Source organism: Zootoca vivipara, chromosome 5 (assembly GCF_965207765.1).
Source record: "Zootoca vivipara chromosome 5, rZooViv2.hap1.1, whole genome shotgun sequence".
NCBI lineage: Eukaryota > Metazoa > Chordata > Lepidosauria > Squamata > Lacertidae > Zootoca > Zootoca vivipara.
Window position 1 is genome coordinate 70,182,813 of NC_142588.1, and position 19,666 is coordinate 70,202,478.

At 40.1% G+C, this 19,666-nt stretch overlaps 1 protein-coding gene across 1 annotated transcript in view; it reads left to right on the forward strand.

The window, feature by feature from the left end:
- ATP1B3 (ATPase Na+/K+ transporting subunit beta 3) overlaps positions 1–13,732 on the forward strand; it is a 35,986-nt gene extending 22,254 nt beyond the window's left edge. Inside the window, exons 4-7 of the mRNA XM_035132995.3 lie at positions 2,682–2,869; positions 4,273–4,323; positions 11,787–11,873; positions 12,648–13,732. Coding sequence (XP_034988886.1) covers positions 2,682–2,869; positions 4,273–4,323; positions 11,787–11,873; positions 12,648–12,818 — 497 coding nt within the window. The 3' untranslated portion in view covers positions 12,819–13,732. The remainder of the gene's footprint in view (positions 1–2,681; positions 2,870–4,272; positions 4,324–11,786; positions 11,874–12,647) is intronic.
- The last annotated feature ends 5,934 nt before the right edge of the window (positions 13,733–19,666 follow it).

Here is a 19,666-nt window from a genome sequence, read left to right on the forward strand (position 1 = left end):
GAGCTAGGCAGAGAAGCAAGCACCAGGTTTTGTAGGACTCACAATTAGATTGCTTCTCCTAAGTAAATGCATGAAATTAGAGTTGTAGAAAGAAGGATAATACAATTTGTCATGACTGTAATAAGTATTTGGTTGGGTTTGATTAGATTAAATTGGTAAGACATTAATGGTTTAATGAATGAATGAACTGTTGATGATTTATGTTTTCTAGGTCCTGGCTTTATACAAATGTGATTGCTTTATTATGTTTTTTGTAACTTGCTTATGGCCAAAATCAAAATAAAGTATGTGTATAAAATATATATTTAAAAGAAACGAAAGAAGGAATAAGTACAGTAACTGGTCTTGCTGATAAAAGGGAACGAAATTGGTTTGGCATTTCCTGGAGCAGGTTAAATTGGGGTATGGATGTGCTGTACCAGTTCAAGTATGCACTTGATTCCTTAGTTTAGCCAAGAACCTGTTTATACAAGGTATCCTCCATAATTCTTGTCAGATTGGATTTTCTTAGTGCAATCCTATGCATATTTATTCTGCAGTAAACTCACTTGTTCATTCCTTTAATGTAAGTGTGCATAGAGTTGCAGCCTTAATTTTGCAGCACTGGGAACAGAGGAATGGATGAAAGTGGTGGGACTGCCCTGTATCAACTCTAGAAATCTATAATGGTTGGAAACTTAAGTAAATAGATGGTGTTAAGTAGCTGTGCTCTGCTTCCCAAGCTTAGGCATGCTCATATTTATTGTTTTACATGTTGCAGGTGAGTGTAGAAAGAAGGGGGGCAAATAAAGGTGACAGAAGGTGAAAAGTGAGTTGACAGACAGCATAAGAGACAGAGAAAGGTGAACGAAGGTGGCAGAGGCGATGACAGGAGGAAAGTGAGAGAAATGAATAGAAGGCAAATGAAAGAGGAGCTGAAAGTAAGAGAAGGTGACTGAGAAAGTGAAGGCAAACTACAGTGAAAGGAAAGATGAATGAAAGAGGAGATTGCAGCAAGCATGGATGCCTTTTTGATAAGAACAATGCAGACTTGAGTGTACTGTTGACATGCCTTTATTCAGTATGAAACACAATCTTCACTGCAGAGAGATATCCTAGAAAGTAAAAAAGAACAACTAGTAAGTCTGTCTGCAAGTTTAACCACTGTAGTATTAAATATGGTCTTATTTGTATTGGGAAAAGTAACTTGCCAATAACACAGCGTGTGACACATGCTGAAAGAGTAGCAACTAAGTTGAAACCATCAAATTTGTATAGGCACTTAGAAACACTGCAGTTAAGCTGTAAAAAGAAAACTGCTAAATTCTAGAACTTTATTGGAACGTACACTAAAAGCCTCATTTCTGGTATTGTATTGGAGACTTTTATTGGCAACTTACATTATGTGTGCCCTGAAATACCTGGTATAGCAATGGCTTTGAAGCTGAAATCTATACCTTTGTCAGGCACAACAATTAATTTTTTAAAAAGGTTTATCTCAAAAGATAAAACTGTAAAATAATGAAAAAATTACAACTATACTTGATGACAATCCTGATTTAAGACTACAGATAGCTCACTATATATAAAACAAAGCAGGCATTTTTGAATGCCACTAGATGTATGTTTTAGCTGCACAGGAGTAAGCAAACTTTTTCAGACCTTGTGGGGGGCCGGACTATATTTTGAAAAAAAAAAATGAACGAATTCCTATGCCCCACAAATAACCCAGAGATGCATTTTAAATAAAAGGACACATTCTACTCATGTAAAAACACCAGGCAGGTCCCACAAATAACCCAGAGATGCATTTTAAATAAAAGGACACATTCTACTCATGTAAAAACATGCTGATTCCCGGACTGTCCGCGGGCCGGATTGAGAAGGCGATTGGGCCGCATCCAGTCCCCGGGCCTTAGTTTGGGAACCCTGTTTTAGCATATGGATGGTTAAGACAGAGGAATCTTTTATCTCAGTTCTTAACATTAAGCACCACAGCACTAATTTGAAGAACTTGAATTTGAAGAACTTCAAATTTGATATTCCCCAACTGGTGAAGTGCCGATAAGCTTGGAGGTAGTATTTATTCATTCATTCATCTGTACATTTATGCCCCGCCCTCCCCAGTCAAGGCCGGGCTCAAGGCGGCTAACACTAGATATAAAACAACTGATTAAAATACAACTTAAGAACAAGACTAAATAGTTGTTCTTAAGTTCCCTCCACAGCCTTCCTCCAGTCCATAAATTTTTAAATAGGTTTTAATCACCTTTAATTTATGCTTCTCCTTGCATTCTTGTTGCTTCTCCTTGCATTCTTGTTGTGGAGCTTCTCAGCATGTCTGCTCACACGTCCATCTCAAAAGCGGAAGTCTGGATTTCAGCTATTAACAAATTGAAGGCCACTGTACAATGCTACAGCATTGTTAACTGAACCGCATGGCCCCAGTGCCCCTCCCCATTATACTTTCCCAGTAGACTTAAAGCAATCTATATTTCACTAGTTCTTTATGTCCTTCAGGAAGAGTATTTATTGAATGTGCATTGTAGTCGTCTGGGTGAATACTGAATATTGAATGTGTCTTACTTTATTTCAAAGCTTGGAAATCATTCTCCAAAGCCTTTGAAGCTGTTAAGTCAGTAGTTTTTATATGTATTGAATTAATGAGTGTGTAATGTGATGCATTGAATTGTTTTCCCCAGCGTATAATGAATCAAAGCAGGTGGATAACATCCTGTGTACTCCAGGACAACTCTTTATACAGGATTCTGATCCTAAAAAAAAAGTATGCAAATTTAATCGTTCTACCTTGGGACCATGCTCTGGACTACAAGATTCAACTTTTGGTTATGCTACAGGAACACCATGTGTTATTGTAAAAATGAATAGAGTAAGTATATTGACTCTTTATAGCTTTCTAAAACTTACCTATGTTTCTGCTGGCAACTGCGTTTCAAGTGGAAGGATAGTTTGCAGTGACTGCCTGGCCCTTGCCGTCAGGCAGCAGCTCTTAAGGCATGTCTGTGTTCACTCCAGTGCACCTATGGAACTCCTGCAGGAGCAAGCTTCTTAATTGATACCCATGTTGGAGTGCTTTATAGGTGCCATTGGAAACGCCTGTGGAGCTGCCCTCAGTTTTGAATTTGGAGAGAAGGCAATTGCATACTTGTGTCATTTCTTTCAGGCTAATTTTATTACATTTTTACTGCATAAAGGAGCAGCATTATGTCTTGTTTTCCCTTAATATCCCCAGGAGCTTCAAAATCATGTAACTTTTGTACTTTAGAACACTAAAGTATTAGCGGTATATTTCTGGGCTGAATGCCAGTACTGCTACTGCTAATAAGAAGGGCCCTACCTGCGTCATGCAAGAGATTATCTGCCAGTTGGCCAAAATTGTTCGTCACAAAACTATACAAAACTGTTTTAACGTGTCTTGCTAGAAGGAAAGATAAGGGCTGTGATTTGACTTACTGCAACCTCTTGCTGCAGACTTTTTAGCTAAAATATTTCATTATCCGGCAGTTAACTGCATGTTATGTGACATGTCTCTTGCATATGCCATCTGGATTCAGCTATTAATGTTACATGCCTAATTTGAAGTAATGAACTGCTGCTGCTCAAAATGTCATGTGGAAGTGGAACCCTCTGAGTGCTGTTGTGGCCGTACTTTAAAACAGGGCAGTTCTGCAGTACCTGATCCTGAAGACTCTGCTTATTAATAATTTTGCTTACTAGTTGAGAACTCTTTTTCTGTATAAAAACCATTGCATAGGTAACATAGCTGTTGGATAAGGCGCACATTTGTTGCACATCTTACAAAAATGTTATCACTGAGTTGATTACCTTAATGAGATTGCAGCAGAGCCCAAGTTCTGCATCTTGTCAAATCTTATTGGCAGTGATACTAGGAAAGAGGGAGAGGGGCATTGCATGTGTGTTCAACATGCCAAAGCTGCTTATTTTCAGCAGGCACATTAGGAGACAATATTTTTGTGGATTTGTACATTTGGTGTTTGCAAGTGGGCCTACTGAAAATAAGCAGCTTTGGCATAGTTGAACTTGAAAAGCTGCCTTTCATTACCCTTTCCCCTGAAACTCTGAATATACAAACTTCTTAATTGGGGAACAGTAACTTTTCTGTAAAGTGGATCACAGAAAAATTAACCTTTTGATAAAGAGAATCCCTTGCAGCCTTGCTATAATTTGTTTTTTTCCACATTTACAACATAAGTAATAATGTATTCCCTTCACCTACAAAAATGAGTTTATAGAGATTCTCCTACATTTCAGATAATTGGATTAAAACCTGAAGGAATGCCAGCTATAACATGTGAAGCTAAGGTGAGTATTTTCAGATAAGAATGTGCATATACTCAAGTTGTTAAAGCAAGTTTAGGAAAGCAAATTTACTATTAAGTCATAGATGTTGTGAGTATTATTAGTCCTTTGTTCATTTATAAAAGCTAGCAATTTCCCTTTTATCTTTGGGTCAGTTAGTTGCTCAGCTTGAAAGTGTTGTTTTATAGTTTTCATTTAGAATAGATATTATGGGTTCCTCATATTTACTTTTTTCTTTTGTTCCATTTCATAACCAACATTTTGTTTTTCTCTGCATGCTGCAAATGCACCTTACACAATATATTTATGGTGGGTAAGAAAATGAACACTGAAGTAGTTTAGATTATAACATCTTAGCATTTGAATTGTTCATCTGTAAGCACACTCCATTTTCTTCAAAATCTGTTTCTTTGTTATAAATGTTCCATGTGCTTTAAATGTTTATCTGTATGCAGGTGTGTGTGTGTGTGAGAGAGAGAGAGAGAGTGTGTGTGTGTGTGTAAATGCAGGTTACCTGCCCCCCAATTCAGACTTGAATGAATTTGTTTTTCAGAAGCATGTGTCCTTCTCATCCCTTATTCCTATGTAGCAAATCCTTCCCTGCTCTGAATCTAAATCAAAGCTGGGTTCTCAAAGTAATTTTAGATTGAATCAGCTTCATTAAAAAAAAGTTTTATTGGTTTTTATAAAAATTACAAAAGAATCAGTTTTAATTTGAATTGTGAGGGCCACACAACTGAGTAGAGGGAAGTGAGAGAGCAGGGTGTGTGTGAGACTAATGTCTTGATCTCAAAAGCAAGGCTCAGTTAAGACTAGATACTTTAGAAATGAGCAAAAAAGACAACAGATATAATTATTGTTACAAATATATATGGTATCCAAATGAAACTAATAAATATATTATCTGCATATATACTACAAGAATATTATATGTGCATGTGTGTATGCCCCCTGTACATATTTTTCTTACTGCTTTGACAGTGGCCCAGATTGCTCATGCTTTCTCCTCCTGATACAAGTCAGAGCAACAAACCACATTTCCTGGTTTAGAATTACATCTGAACATGGTTATTTCACTCAGACCATAATTGGTAAGCTAAGAACAAACCTTGGCTTCAAATCATGGTTTGCTTGGTGCAAAACAACCTGTGCTTGGGGGGGGGGAGCACATGCTCATTCAGAGTAAACCTTTAACAATAGTTTACTGTGATGTGTGAACACTGCTAATATTGTTATGTATACTGTATTGTATCTGTAAAACCTTTGCACCCTTTAAACCCAATTTAGTAATGTGTTCTAGGTGTGGAAGTGCTGGCACAAAAATTGTTCTGGGTGTAAAGCTGGTGTGGATTGTAGCTGGTGTGGGTTGTTTTCAGATATCTAAAGTCCTTTTTTGTGTAGATGTGTTTACATCCATAATTGTCTTTACATGGGTTAACACTTGTCATGCATGTGATTGGCAGATTTAAAAGAACATTAATAATGGCCCCTGGATGACACCTTGAGATGTGGTGTGGTGTGGTGTGTTGTGACACATTAGTGTGTTGGCTGCAGTGTCACGTTAATGCTCCCTTTGCTCTTCCAGGGCTGAAAAGGGGCTAGTTTAACCTCCGGTTTGTTGGTAAAACTGAATTACTGTGTTGTGAAATGATGTATGTCTAGAAAGTGTGTCACTGACATGCAAAGTTTGGAAAGCTCTGGGTTAGAGTGTTGGACTATGACCTGGGAGACCAGGGTATGAATTCCTACTCAGCCATGAAGCTCACTGGGTGACCTTAGGCCAGTCACTATCTCTTAAGACTAACCTACCTCACAAGCTTGTGAGGATGAAATGGGGTGGAGAACCATATACACCACATTTTAGATACTTGGAAGATAAAGGTGGTATATAAATGTAAATAAATAATTTGGAGAATTGGTATCACGAAGGCATGGTACCATATGCAGCACAATTATTTTAGCTACTCTATTTCCTTTTTGTCAGCCTATACTGTTCTGTACTTCTGAATCAAAGATGTATGTTTCACCTTATGTGACCCAATAGTGTAATAACATTCATTTTACTTCCTTCTGCTTCTTTCCATCCAATAGCTTAAAATTAGGATCACACCAGAAAGCAGCTGTTGTAACTAAAGTGAAATATATTGTGTAATGTTTTCCCCAAACATTTTGTACTATATATGGCATGCTGACTACTTGGAACAGTTGGAGTTTTATTCCTGTGGTGAGATACAACTTGTTGCTTGACATGCTTTCCACAACTGAAGTTCTCTGCTAAATTCAATCAACAGAAAATTTAAAGTACATAGTTTTCATCCAGTTTTCCCCATAATGGTTAAATTTATGGAAATTAAAAGAACACCAGCTCTTGCTTCATCATAATTTTTTCAGCTCTTATTGTTGGTGATGGAACATACTGGCTTTGATGCATATAAACGCATTAGTTGCAAGGCTGATTCAGGCATTATTTGGTAGCATTTTCTTTCTTTTTGGTGGATGATTTTGTTATACACCAGGCCAGACTTGGAGGGTCAGAAGAGTCCCATCTCCTTTATCAGAAAACTTTATTCATGTTGCATCAGGCTTTGCTCCTGGTGTTGGGCCAGAGAAACAGATTGCAGATGATTGATGCTCAATGTCCTTTCCAGCGTTGATGAGCCCCATTGATTTGTATTCTAGGAAGCTGTGGTGCATGAATCAGGCTGGATGAGTACTAGAGTGCAAGTGGTGGAAGTCTCACCCTGAAATGCAATGAACACTGGTTATGTTAGTGCACATAATCATGCCTAGCATATGGTAGTGTGAACAGCAAAGAAGATGCTCTTCACAGTCTGCATTGCATCCTCAAGCAGAGACTAATAGAAATATTTTTAAAAAAGAAAAGAAATAAAGAAAAAGATTTTTTAAAACAATACAAATTGCCAATACATAGCCAATTACAACCCCCCCTTTCCCCCTCCCTCTCCCACCCTCTAATGACTTCCCTCAGCTCCCCTCTCTGGTTTGTTTGTACATATTGTTTTCTGCATGTTATAAAATTGTACATGCCTTATCATACGTTCTACTAATAAATTGTGGGTTTATTCAAAACCTGCCAAGGAGTCCAGATCCTTTTGTTGTCTTTTAAAATAGTTTGTAAAAAGTTCCCATTCTTCTTTGAAGTCACGGTTGTCCTTCTCATGTAGTTTATATGTCAGCTTTGCCAACTCCACATAGCTCATAAGTTTTTCTTGCCATTGTTCTTTCGTAGGGATTTCCTCATTCTTCCATCTTTGTGCTAACAAGACTCTTGCCGCTGTTGTAGCATACATAAATAAGTTCTTTATTTTCCTTGGCAGGTCTTGTCCTAGAATCCCTAACAAAAATGCCATGGCTCCGGTGGCAGAGGCATCCCTCCGCTCGAGGGATCCCGCTGCCGTCTAGTGCCTTCGCTCCATAAGACGCACAAACACTTTCCCTTCATTTTTAGGAGGGAAAAAGTGTGTCTTGTAGAGCGAAAAGTACAGTAATCTTTATTGAGAATGGGACAAAAGTAGTGTGACCTTGCTCTTTTTTCACAGATCTGTCTGGTTTCTGGACCAGCTTCATGTGACAGGTATTAGGGATCCCTGTGGTTCCACTACTACCTGTGTGGAGGATTTTCATCCCCCTGGAGTGCTACAGGGCACTAACTTATCCCCAATGTCATTTAATACCTATGTGAAGCTGTTGAGAGCAGTCATTAAGAGATTTGAGGCAAAGATGCTGATGACACTCAGTTCTATTTCTTCAAAACTGAACCAGAGGCGGTCATAGGGACCCTGAACCAGGGTATTGGTGGGCCAGAAGACGGAAAATAACTGAGCTTCAATCCTGACAAGACAGAGGAACAAGAGAAATCTGCTAATTGCCTGTTCTGGGTGTAGTTGCACTCTTTTTGAAGGATCAGGTACATAGTCTGGGGTTGCTATTGGATCCAGCTTTGTCACTAGAGGCCCTGGTGGATAGGAGAACCTTCTACCAGCTTCACTAGTACAACAGCTGTGGCTGTTCCTGGACCAAGATAGCTTGACCATGGTAGTCCAGGCATTGGTTACTTCAATGCATTCAATGTGGGGTTTGCCTTGTGGTTGAAACCGCAGTTAGTGCAGAACACTTCAGAGCAATTGTTGACAGCAGTGGAATCCTGCCAACATATTACACCTCTGCTCAAAAATCTGCACTGGATACTTATTTGCTACTGAGCTTAGTTCAAGGTTTTACTGTTTGTATACAAGGCCAGATAGTTTGGGGCTGGTGTACTTGAAAGACCACTTTGTCCTGTTCATTCTGTGGAATATGCATTTCTACAAGTGCCATATATAATGTTCATTCTGCATTTGTGAAGTGTATGTTTTTTAGTATGGCAGCTCATTAGCCATACACCCTTTCTGTACTGTTTTAGACACCAGCTAAAAACTGCATTTCAACTTTGGCGATCACTCATAGCAGAGTAAGATTGTCTTCCATAAACACGGTTTTAACAATGAGTCCGTAAGTGACTGTGGAGGCCAGTTCTGGATCCACACGTCCTTCCACAGTGGGGACATTGGTTTCCAGGCGGGAGTTGATCATGGTGTGGATTTGCCAAGAGTGTCTTCCTCCTAGCACGTTTCTCCCTTGCATCCTGAGTTCGAGTGTCTTCAAAGCCCATGAAACCTTTGGTAAAGGCTGTTCTCCAACTGGAGCGCTCGCAGGCCAGTGTTTCCCAGTTGTCAGTGTTTATACTACGTTTTTTTAGATTTGCCTTGAGACAGTCTTTAAACCTCTTTTGTTGACCACCAGCATTACGCTTTCCATTTTTAAGTTCGGAATAGAGTAGTTGCTTTAGAATATGATCATCAAGCATCCATACAACATGACCAGTCCAATGAAGTTGATGTTGAAGAATCATTGCTTCAACACTGGTGATCTTTGCTTCTTCCAGTACACTGATTAGTTCGCCTGTCTTTCCAAGTGATGTGTAAAAAGTTTCAGAGACACCGTTGATGGGAAAATTTCGAGGAGCTGGAGATGCAGTTTATAAGCGGTCCATGTTTCACAAGCATATAGTAAGGTTGGTAGTACAATAGCTTTGTAAACAAGCATTTTGGTTTGGTGAAGTGAAACCACTTCAATCGGAGAAAGCTGCACTCGCAGAGCTCAGGCAATGCTGGATTTCAGCATCAGTGTTGGCCCTTGTGGAAAGATAACTGCCTAGGTAGGAGAAGTGATCGACATTTTCCAACATTACACCATTGAGCTGGATTTGTGGTGCTGCAGAGGGGTTATTTTGTATTTGTTGGTGCAGCACTTTGTTTTTTTGTATATTGAGTGATAGGCCAAGCTTTTCATAAGCTTCTGCAAAGATATTTAGGAAGGTTTGGAGGTTTTGTCAGCATACTGAAGCTCTGTGACGGAAGTTACGGTAACCTTACTCTTTGCTTTCGCCTGCTCAGATTGAAGAGTTTTCCATCTGTTCGATATATGATTTCTACTCTGGTGGGGAGTTTCCCTTCTACAAAGTGTAGGATCATGGCAATGAAAATAATGAATAGAGTTGGGGCAATAACACAACCCTGTTTAACACCTGATCCCACTGTGAATGGTTCACTTTGAGAGCCATTGTTATCTGTGATTGTTGCTGTCATATTATCATGGAGGAGCTGAATGTTTACAAATTTATCTGGGCAGCCAAGAAAGCCTAAGTCATTTCAGCAAGCCTACCCAGACATATAATTTAGTTAAGTATACAGTGGAACCTCGGTTTATGAACACCTCGGTTTATGAATTTTCGGTTTATGAACGCCGCGGACCCATCTGGAACGGATTAATTCATTTTCCATTACTTTCAATGGGAAAGTTTGCTTCAGTTTATGAACGCTTCAGTTTATGAACAGACTTCCGGAACCAATTACACCCATGCTTCAGTTTATGAACGCTTCAGTTTAAGTACTCCGCGGACCCATCTGGAACGGATTAATCCACTTTCCATTACTTTCAATGGGAAAGTTCGCTTCAGTTTATGAACGCTTCAGTTTAAGTACCCCGTGGACCATCTAGAACGGATTAATCCACTTTCCATTACTTTCAATGGGAAAGTTCGCTTCAGTTTATGAACGCTTCAGTTTATGAACAGACTTCCGGAACCAATTGTGTTCATAAACCGAGGTACCACTGTATATGTTTTAGCTGATTCATGTATATGTGGATTTGTGTGCTATTGATCGTTATATTTTATGCATACTACAGATTCTTTTGATTGAGTGGTTTTTATTGTTTTCTCAAATTAAGATTTCAGCATGGAAACACATGGCATATACTTGCAAGTGCATAATATGTCAGTGGCCAGTGTTTTTCTTCTGTTTTTCCAAATATGGACAATGTCTGCTTAAAATAACTAGATTCTTTGGAAGCTGAACAATTCACAATGATGTGAACATTTCAAAAGATTTCTCTTCCGCATAGATCTAGAGGTGATCAAAGCCTGAATTGAGTCTAGCCACATAGCCACATTGCTGGGGTATCAAGAGAGGCAGCCTCTGAATGGATAGTGCCTGACACAGTGACGCTAAGAAAAGGGGTGGCGAAATCCCTGTGGTCATTGCAATGACAGGAAATCACAGCATTTATGACATTCATGAAGCATTTTCTGTTCTGTTTGTGCAGTTGTGAAATGTTGTTGTGAAAGGCAGCTCAGGTAGCATGTGCTGTGGTTGCAAGGTCTGTGAAGTTTGTTGATACTAGTATTTCACTGTTACACTTATGTGTTATAGTACATGTATTTTTATTTGTCATTTATTTCTTACATGCCTACCCCCTGCCACCACACAATTATTGAAGTTTTTGTACTTTACATGAGGTGGTATTGTTGGCTTGGACTTACCTGCAACTATTGTTTTACTGGACAAGGAGTAGCACTGAAGGGCATGGCTTGCTTTTTACTTTGTCCTGCTTAGTAACTACCATCAGGTATTTTATTTGTATGGCATTGCTTGACCTGATGGTATAGTCAAAGTTTCTGTTAACAAAGGGTAAGCAAGCTTAACCTTGTGTGTCTGGCTTTCTGAATATTCACCTTAACATTTTAAGCGAACAAAATAAAGGGTTTAACTATATTTTCTAATTTATTGTGTACAGTGGTGCCTCGACTTACGAATTTAATCCGTTCTGAAGGCACTTTCGTAAGTCGAAAAGCGCCATTGGAAATGTGATTTCCCATAGGAATGCATTGGAAACGAAAAAATTCGTAAGTCTAAGCAACCCCATCTAAAACCGCTGCTGTTTCCGTTCAGATGTCGAGAAATTCGTAAGCGTGCGGTCATTTGCCCTATTCGTAAGTCGAAAAATTTGGTTGTCGAGTCATTCGTAAGTCGAGGTACCACTGTATTTATTTTTGCTTGCCCACAAGCTATTTTTTAATTAAAAAACCTTTGTTTTATATATATCTATATATCTCACATCTATAGGAACAAGGCAAGGCTATGATAACTACTTTTCCTCCTGAGGGAAAACTTGATTTAATGTATTTCCCATACTATGGAAAAAGATTACATGTGAGTATATCTTGATTGTGCTGCTTTTCCTCAAAACAATTTACTGAATACAATCTTTTGAAACTGTTATTTAAACAAACTATTTTTATTTAACTAGCCTGCCCGCAACTGAACATCTCTCTGGGCACTTCTTTAAATTTGTGAGGGTGGGTTGGTAGTACATGTAAGCTAGCATTTTGACTTGATACTGCCCAGCCGAGGAGCCACAATTCATCCCTTTAGGCCTCTCCACCTGTTGGTTCAGATGTTATACGAGAGTTCTGCTATTGGGCCGTCAGTTGTGCCCAGGGCTAAAAGGGCATATTGCAGTACAGTATTCCACGAGGCATTGAAATTGTAAATGATGCTCTTGCTCATAGGAGGGCCCTATGACCCTATCTATGGATGTTGTTGTACTCCCACTATCATCCTTTGTGACCATTGGCTGTGTTAGCTGGGGCTGAAAGGCATTGGCATCCCCGACACATGTTTTACCATTAATCTGTTTTCTGTCATTTCCCAGTAAGTAAGAGTTGGTGGCCGAGACTGCAATGTTTTATGCATGCTTGGGAACAGGAAGTGCCGAATACAGCAGGGCTTGCTTCTGAATAAGCAATAATAAATTAAGCCTATTTGCCAGTGCTGCTGTGTGCCCAACATTTGCTTGGTCTAAAAAGCTATAATGGAGACACGTCTGAGATGATTTGGGACAATTAGGGCACCTTCAGGAGAGTTAAAAACCTGCCTTTATTATTTTTAATTTAAAATATCTTCTCTCTCATTCTCTCTCACTAGCCAAACTACTTGCAGCCACTAGTAGCTGTTCAACTAGAATTTAACGCAACCAGTACCAAAGATGATGTAACAGTTGAATGCAAGATCACAGGATCAAGCAATTTAAGAAACGAAGATGATCGTGACAAGTTTCTGGGACGTGTTTCCTTCAAATTTCAGATAGCTGAATAGAAGTCAACAGTGTCTTCACAAAGTAAACCTTGTGTGATAATTTTTTTTTGTATCAGCGGGACCTGCCATTCTAGGAGATGAGACCACCTTTGAGAAGCATAGGGTGGGACGTGGCATTCAGGGTAGCATAATAATGTGCTTCCAAATCATGTTTTAAATCCTTCACAAAATAACTGCATGTCCTGCTTTTGCCTGCCCTGTTGGACCAGTGTACAGACATAGTTTGTCTTTTTAGGGACCTGTAAATAACTTCCAAACTTGTAATCATGGTGGTCTTTGTCCTGTTCCAAAATGTGGGCTTTATCCCCAATATCCCCAAGTGAGTGTCTCAAATGTGCTGTGCTATGTAAATATTGTATTGGTTTAACACTGGTTTAACTATCATATCAATACCAACAGAGTTTTAGGAGAAAATGTCAAACTTCCCAACCTCTCATGGTGAGTTGTGTTTTGTGCAGGGATGCCTTAAGTCCTTTTTTGGGTGGGAGGAAGTGGGGAGATTTAAGTGGATTTAAGTGTCAAAAATCAATACTAACATTATTTAAATACTGAACTAGTCTGTTGTGCTTGTCATCATACAGGTATTGTGTGTTTGTGTAAAGTTTGGTCTAGATTTGATATTTTAGTTGAGAAACTGTCATCGTATTAAATGCTTGCTGTTTTGTGAAGCACAGATAAAACCAATACAATGTCACTTTTAAAACATTTTAGTTGAGAACTATTGGTATGAACATTTATGTTTATGGTTTAGAAACTTGGTTGTACTGCAAAACTGCTTGGAAGAAAAGACCTCACTATGTGGGAGTAGACTTACACTTTCCAATAAAAAAATCCCTGGAAGGAGAAATGTCTGTTTAAAATTTTAAAGCTCAAAATAAGGACTGTATTGATTAAACATTCCTTTGTTTAATTTATATAGTTTGAGATGACTTATGTTCTATGTTTTGCTGCTGGGTACGCACAATCACACACTAACAACCTTTAAACACCAAACCTTGTTTCAAAGGTTGAGAAGTGCTCTCTTCATTCTCAGATATAAGATCTTTTAAGCCAGGCCTTCGTAGGAAGGGAGCTGCTCACAGCATGGCCATTATGAAATTCGTAACCAATTCCAGTAGGTGTGTGTATATGGTAGAGAATTTGGAAATGGAGGTGCTAAATGGCCAGAAACTATAAAAAGATGCAGTCTGACAATTCTGTGTAGAGCTTAAACGTGTACAAGATGAGCACAAGGGACCATGTCAACATTCATACTGGGGTTTTATTATATAGGTGTAGCAGGGGAAAACATTGGTCTTCCGCTCTGAAACTTGCTGTTTCATAGTGGCTGGATATATAGATTGCAAATGTAAGGAATCTGCTGCTAGGGCAACCTCTGCAGTCAGTAAATCAAATTAATTATGTCCTAGTTCAGCAATTTTACAATAGAAATTCCCATGACCTTTCCTTTGTAAACTTATGCCCTCCAGAGCAAAGCTGTTAGACAGTTGTGTCTAAACTACTGAAGCACCTTAAAGACTACCTCCACTACAGCTCCTGAAGTTGTTTGCATGGAAGAGACCAAAAAGGAAATTAAGTCCCTTCCTGCATTCTCAACCCTTATTTTTAGTCTGGAATCCTTGCCTGCTCAGAATGATTAGCACAGATAAGATAACTACACAGAGTGACTTGCTCAGCTTTCTGTATCACTACCCCTTTTGGAGTTGAGCTAATTACTACAAACTATAGTTTAACTTTAAATTCGGACCTAAATTTGCCCTTATTGGAATGGTTTGCTATTCCAGGGAGAGAAATGTTTTACATAGTGAGTACATTTGTGGATTTCTATTAAGGGAATAGCTATCCTTTACTAGTGGCTGGATATATAGATTGCAAATGTAAGGAATCTGCTGCTCAGGCAACCTCTGCAGTCAGTAAATTTGCTAGCTACAGTGGTACCTATGGTTAAGAACTTAATTCGTTCTGGAGGTCCGTTCTTAACCTGAAACTCTTCTTAACCTGAAGCACCACTTTAGCTAATGGAGCCTCCCACTGCCGCCACGCGATTTCTGTTCTCCTCCTGAAGCAAAGTTCTTAACCCAAGGTACCACTGTATTCCCAGGCTTTGCTTACCATAATTTTCATTAATTACAAAGTTTAAAGGGGTGGGGTGGGGTCCATATATGCATCTTTATGCAGCATAATGCAACTGAACTTGGAAAGCAATGTGGATAGGAGAAGAATAAAATTCAGGTTAAAAGTTATGTAATGTGCCATTGCTTGAAATAGCTGTGGGCCTCTTCTGTGCATACAGCAGATGTATTTTGACAAACACAAATGAAATCGTAGCTAAAGCAGAACAAAATCCACTCTGAAGCCCCTCCAGCTCCTGGAGGTTTTAGAGGCCCACAAGCCCACCTCATCCTATTTATCATAGCTTTTCCATTTGTCCTATTTATAAGAGGGACTAACAAGCAGCAGCTTTACACAGTATCAACTTGCTCAAGTCACACACAGAAGAGTGGCTAAACAGTCCTTTCCTTCCTCCCCTTCTCACTCAGCTATGGGAAATACCACTTGCGTGAGGGATTAATTGAACTGAGATAGATTAGTTGAACTAAAAGCCAGACCTGACATTTAGTGCAACTAATTTAACAATTAAAAACACTGTATTTGACTTCCCAGCCAGAAGGTAGATCTTTACTACAGTCATACCTTGGTTTGCGACTGATCGGTTTGCGACCGCTGCGGACCCGGAAGTGTTTACATCCGGGTTTCGCGGCATGCGGATGCGCAGAAGCGATCTCTGCAGCGCACGCATGCGCAGAAACGCTCTATCGGCGCTTTGCGCACACACAGAAGAGCCCCTCGGTTTACGGCGAGCTCTGGGAGCGACTGGCTCCCCGGAACGAATTGCAGTCGCAAACAGAGGTATGACTGTACTTCAGTATGGGCACTTCCAGATTTAGTACAGGTGAGATGCAGGGATTACTTTTCCAGACGCAATGATAAACTCATTGATGAAAAAACATTCATCCAGCAGGGAAGTGCGGCTGGAGGTGCAGATGCCAAGGAATGCTTTTTATCTAAGAAATCAGCTGAAACTATTCCATGATTCTCAGGAGCTGGCCACTGTCATTTATACTTGACACACTACCAGGTTCAACTACCAGAGTGCATTCTACAGAGTGCTACCTATCCCTGAGAACAATGTACATGCTGTGCTTTTCACAGGCCTGCTAGCTTTAGTGTCTAATACGAAGTGTATTGAAACACTTACCCAATCTTTAAAACGCTCGATTTGGCTACCATCAAAAGTTCCAGTTGTATCTGCCAACCTAGACTCTTTGGGAGGAGAGGCAAGATACAAATTGAATTATTAACAGTAATTATAAAGCCCCAAAGGGCTGGTATATCTTGGATAACAGCATTGCCCTTACAAACCTGCTCTCTCCTCCTTGAGATGTGAAGGTGAGGATATGCTTAGAAGGGCTGGTTATTTATAAAATGAAGTCCTTTAGAGCACACAGCAGGATGTGCTCTCTCTTGACATGCCTATTTGGGGAACAGCCATATTGGGGATTCCCCCCTTGTACCATTTGTATGCCTTCTGCCTGCTAGGAAGAATAATTCTAGAAGGCACTAAATAGAGAGCAGGGGAGCCTTGCACCACCCAAGTCAGAATGGGGTGGTATTGGCGGATGGGAATATAAGTATGGAAGCTCCAGGGGTATGCCAAGGGAACAGGAGAGCTCTGGATCCTGTGGATGCAAAACTTCTATTCCCTACCTCCTTTCCTCCCGATAATTACTGAAGCACCAATGGCTGACGAGGGATGGATGATGGGGATGGACCTCACTCTGCAAAGAGGTAAAGACCATTAAGACTGTGCCCATAATTACTTTCCTATTGCTCCCTGTACTTGTCAGTACAACTTACAGTAACTTGTAATCTGTTTTTTGCTCTGCCTACAGATTTTTCAGCTTTTAGGTACAACATTCTGTATTTCTGCTCTTGAACATTGGAAAGGCGACTGCATATTGTTTATATTATCCCTGCCCTATAATTTAATGGCTCCATCATAACATTAACATCTTCTCCCATGTAAACCTTTCTACTGTCAGTGATTGGATGAAAGGTGCCATTTAGCAGGGCAAAGAATTTCAATAAATGGGAAAGAGAGGTGTAGCAAGAACACTAGTATAACTATGGCTAAGCTGGAGGATGTGAAATGAATTTTTTTCTAGGTGTAATACATGACTACAAAGCTCTTAGATTCCTTGCTTCTCAGCAAACACTTTGACGCTGTAGCTGCAGTTGCTGAATTCAAAGAACTGTTTTTAAAATCTGTTCCTTGGGAACATTGTAACTGGGTGCTTGTATCTGCACATTTACTGCAGCATAATCTGAAACTACGTGTATCTTCACACCATGAATTCATGGTGTAACTGAACCCTGCAGCTTGAAAGGTTTGTCTGATGTAGCAACACCCCCCCAAAAAAAGTATTGGAGCCCAATATTTGTGATAAAAGCTTTTGTGGATTAGAGCCTACTCCACCAGTGCATTCAGTGTTATCCTCATATGGAGAAGAAACTATAGTCTCAACTCATCAGCCCTGAGTGCACACTGGAAGGACAGATCCTGAAGCTGAGGCTCCAATACTCATAAGAGAAGACTCCCTGGAAAACACCCTGATGTTGGCAAAGATGGAGGGCACAAGGAGAAGGGGACGACAGAGGACGAGATGGTTGGACAGTGTTCTCGAAGCCACCAAGCTGGCGTGCTCTGGTCCATGGGGTCACGAAGAGTCGGACACAACTGAACGACTAAACAACAACAAATGATCAGGTCTTCTTTAGGGCTGGACTATTAATAATAATAATAATAATAATAATAATAATAATAATAATAATAAAATTTATTATTTATACCTTTCATTATCACCTGATTTACAATTAATTTCACATGGTAGACAGCTGCCCTGGACACAGAATTAACCTGTGCCTCCATGGACAGCTGTGAGTCCAAAATGACTCCCAGGCTGCGCACCTGGTCCTTCAGGGGCACAGTTACCTCATTCAGGACCAGGGAGTCCTCCACACCTGCCCCCTCCTGTCCCCCCAAAAACAGTACTTCTGTCTTGTCAGGATTCAACCTCAATCCGTTAGCCGCCATCCATCCTCCAACCGCCTCCAGGCACTCGCACAGGACCTTCACCGCCTTCACTGGTTCTGATTTAAAAGAAAGGTAGACCTGGGTGTCATCTGCATACTGATGAACACCCAGCCCAAACCCCCTGATGATCTCTCCCAGCGGCTACATATAGATATTAAAAAGCATGGGGGAGAGAACGGAACCCTGAGGCACCCCATATATATATATATATAGAGAGAGAGAGAGAGAGAGAGAGAAAGAGAGAGAGATTTGACCTAGCAATATATTGTTTAGGGAAATTATTTATGTTTGATGCTTTATCGTGTTTTTAATATTCTATTGGGAGCCTCCCCGAGTGGCTGGGGAAACCCAGCCAGATAGGCAGGGTATAAATACAGTGGTACCTCGATTTACGAAGACTATCTGTTCCGCGGCACTCTTTGCAAGTCAAAGTCTTCAGTTGTTGAAGTGCCCGTTCTGCACATGCACAGGCGCAGAAAGCGCACGCGGCGACAAGACTTCCGGGTTTGCCGACTTTGGAAGTCGAAACCTTCGGCAGTCGAGTCATTCGGATGTCAAGGTACCACTGTAATAAATTGTTGCACGATGCAACAATCATGATGCGGGGGGAAATGTGAAGCCAATCAATGCCTCTACATAGCTCCATCCTTATTTCAGATACTGTGATATAGCAGTGTTTAGCTGCTGCTATATCACACAGTTGAAAACCAGATATTGCCCAGCCCCAGTCTTCTTTGAAGTTTATTTGCTAATGTTGCTGCCTTAAGTCATTATTTATGTCTAGGACACTGAAATGTTCCCCAGCAGTTTCTAGAGATTACACGTTTTGGTCAGATTTCAATTGCCTCTAGGTCACTCTGCTGCTAACTGTTCTCTAACAAAGGAACTTCAAAGGGAGACTGCAATATAAAACTGCTGCACTAGCTCTTATCAGTAAGTTGCATTTGTTTTGCCCTGAAATGAGACAATGGTTTCTCCTCCACAAAGGCTATTAGTTAACACCTGTTTGTGGTTTTTGTCATTTCTCACCATGTTTATGCTGTGTACATTTAAGCTTTATAAGTAGCTGACAGTACCTTTTGCAGATCATGGTATATAGTTCTTCTCTGTCCTCATCTGTTAAGTGAGCATAACCTTTCATGGCTACGGTGGAATTGGTTCTAGTCCAGAATAGTTTAGGTGCATTTGTAACTGGCTGACTCATCATTTGTGGGGAAGAGTGAGTGCCGCAAGGTTCTGTCCTGGGCCCATTGTTGTTCAACATCTTTTAGAACAAATTGGATGAAGGCATTTGGGGGGGGGGGTCATCAAATTTGCAGATGACCCCAAACTCTGAATGCTACTGAATATATAATTGGGATTCAATATGAACTTAATAGTTTGGAGAACGGGGCCCAAACTAAGAAAATTTCAATAGTGACAAATTTAAGATTATACACTTAGGAAGAACCAGCTGCACAATATAAGATGGGGAACACAAGGCTTGCCAGTAGTGCATGTGACTCTGGGGGTCTTAGTTGACCACAAGCTTCACATGAGTCAGCAGTGTGGTACAACAGCAAAAAAGCAAATACTATTCTAGCTGCATCAACAGAAGTATAGTGTCCAGATGAAGGGAAGTAATAGTCCCACTTGGTCAGACTACACCTGGAATACTGTGTCCAGTTCTGAGCACCACAATTTAATAAATATA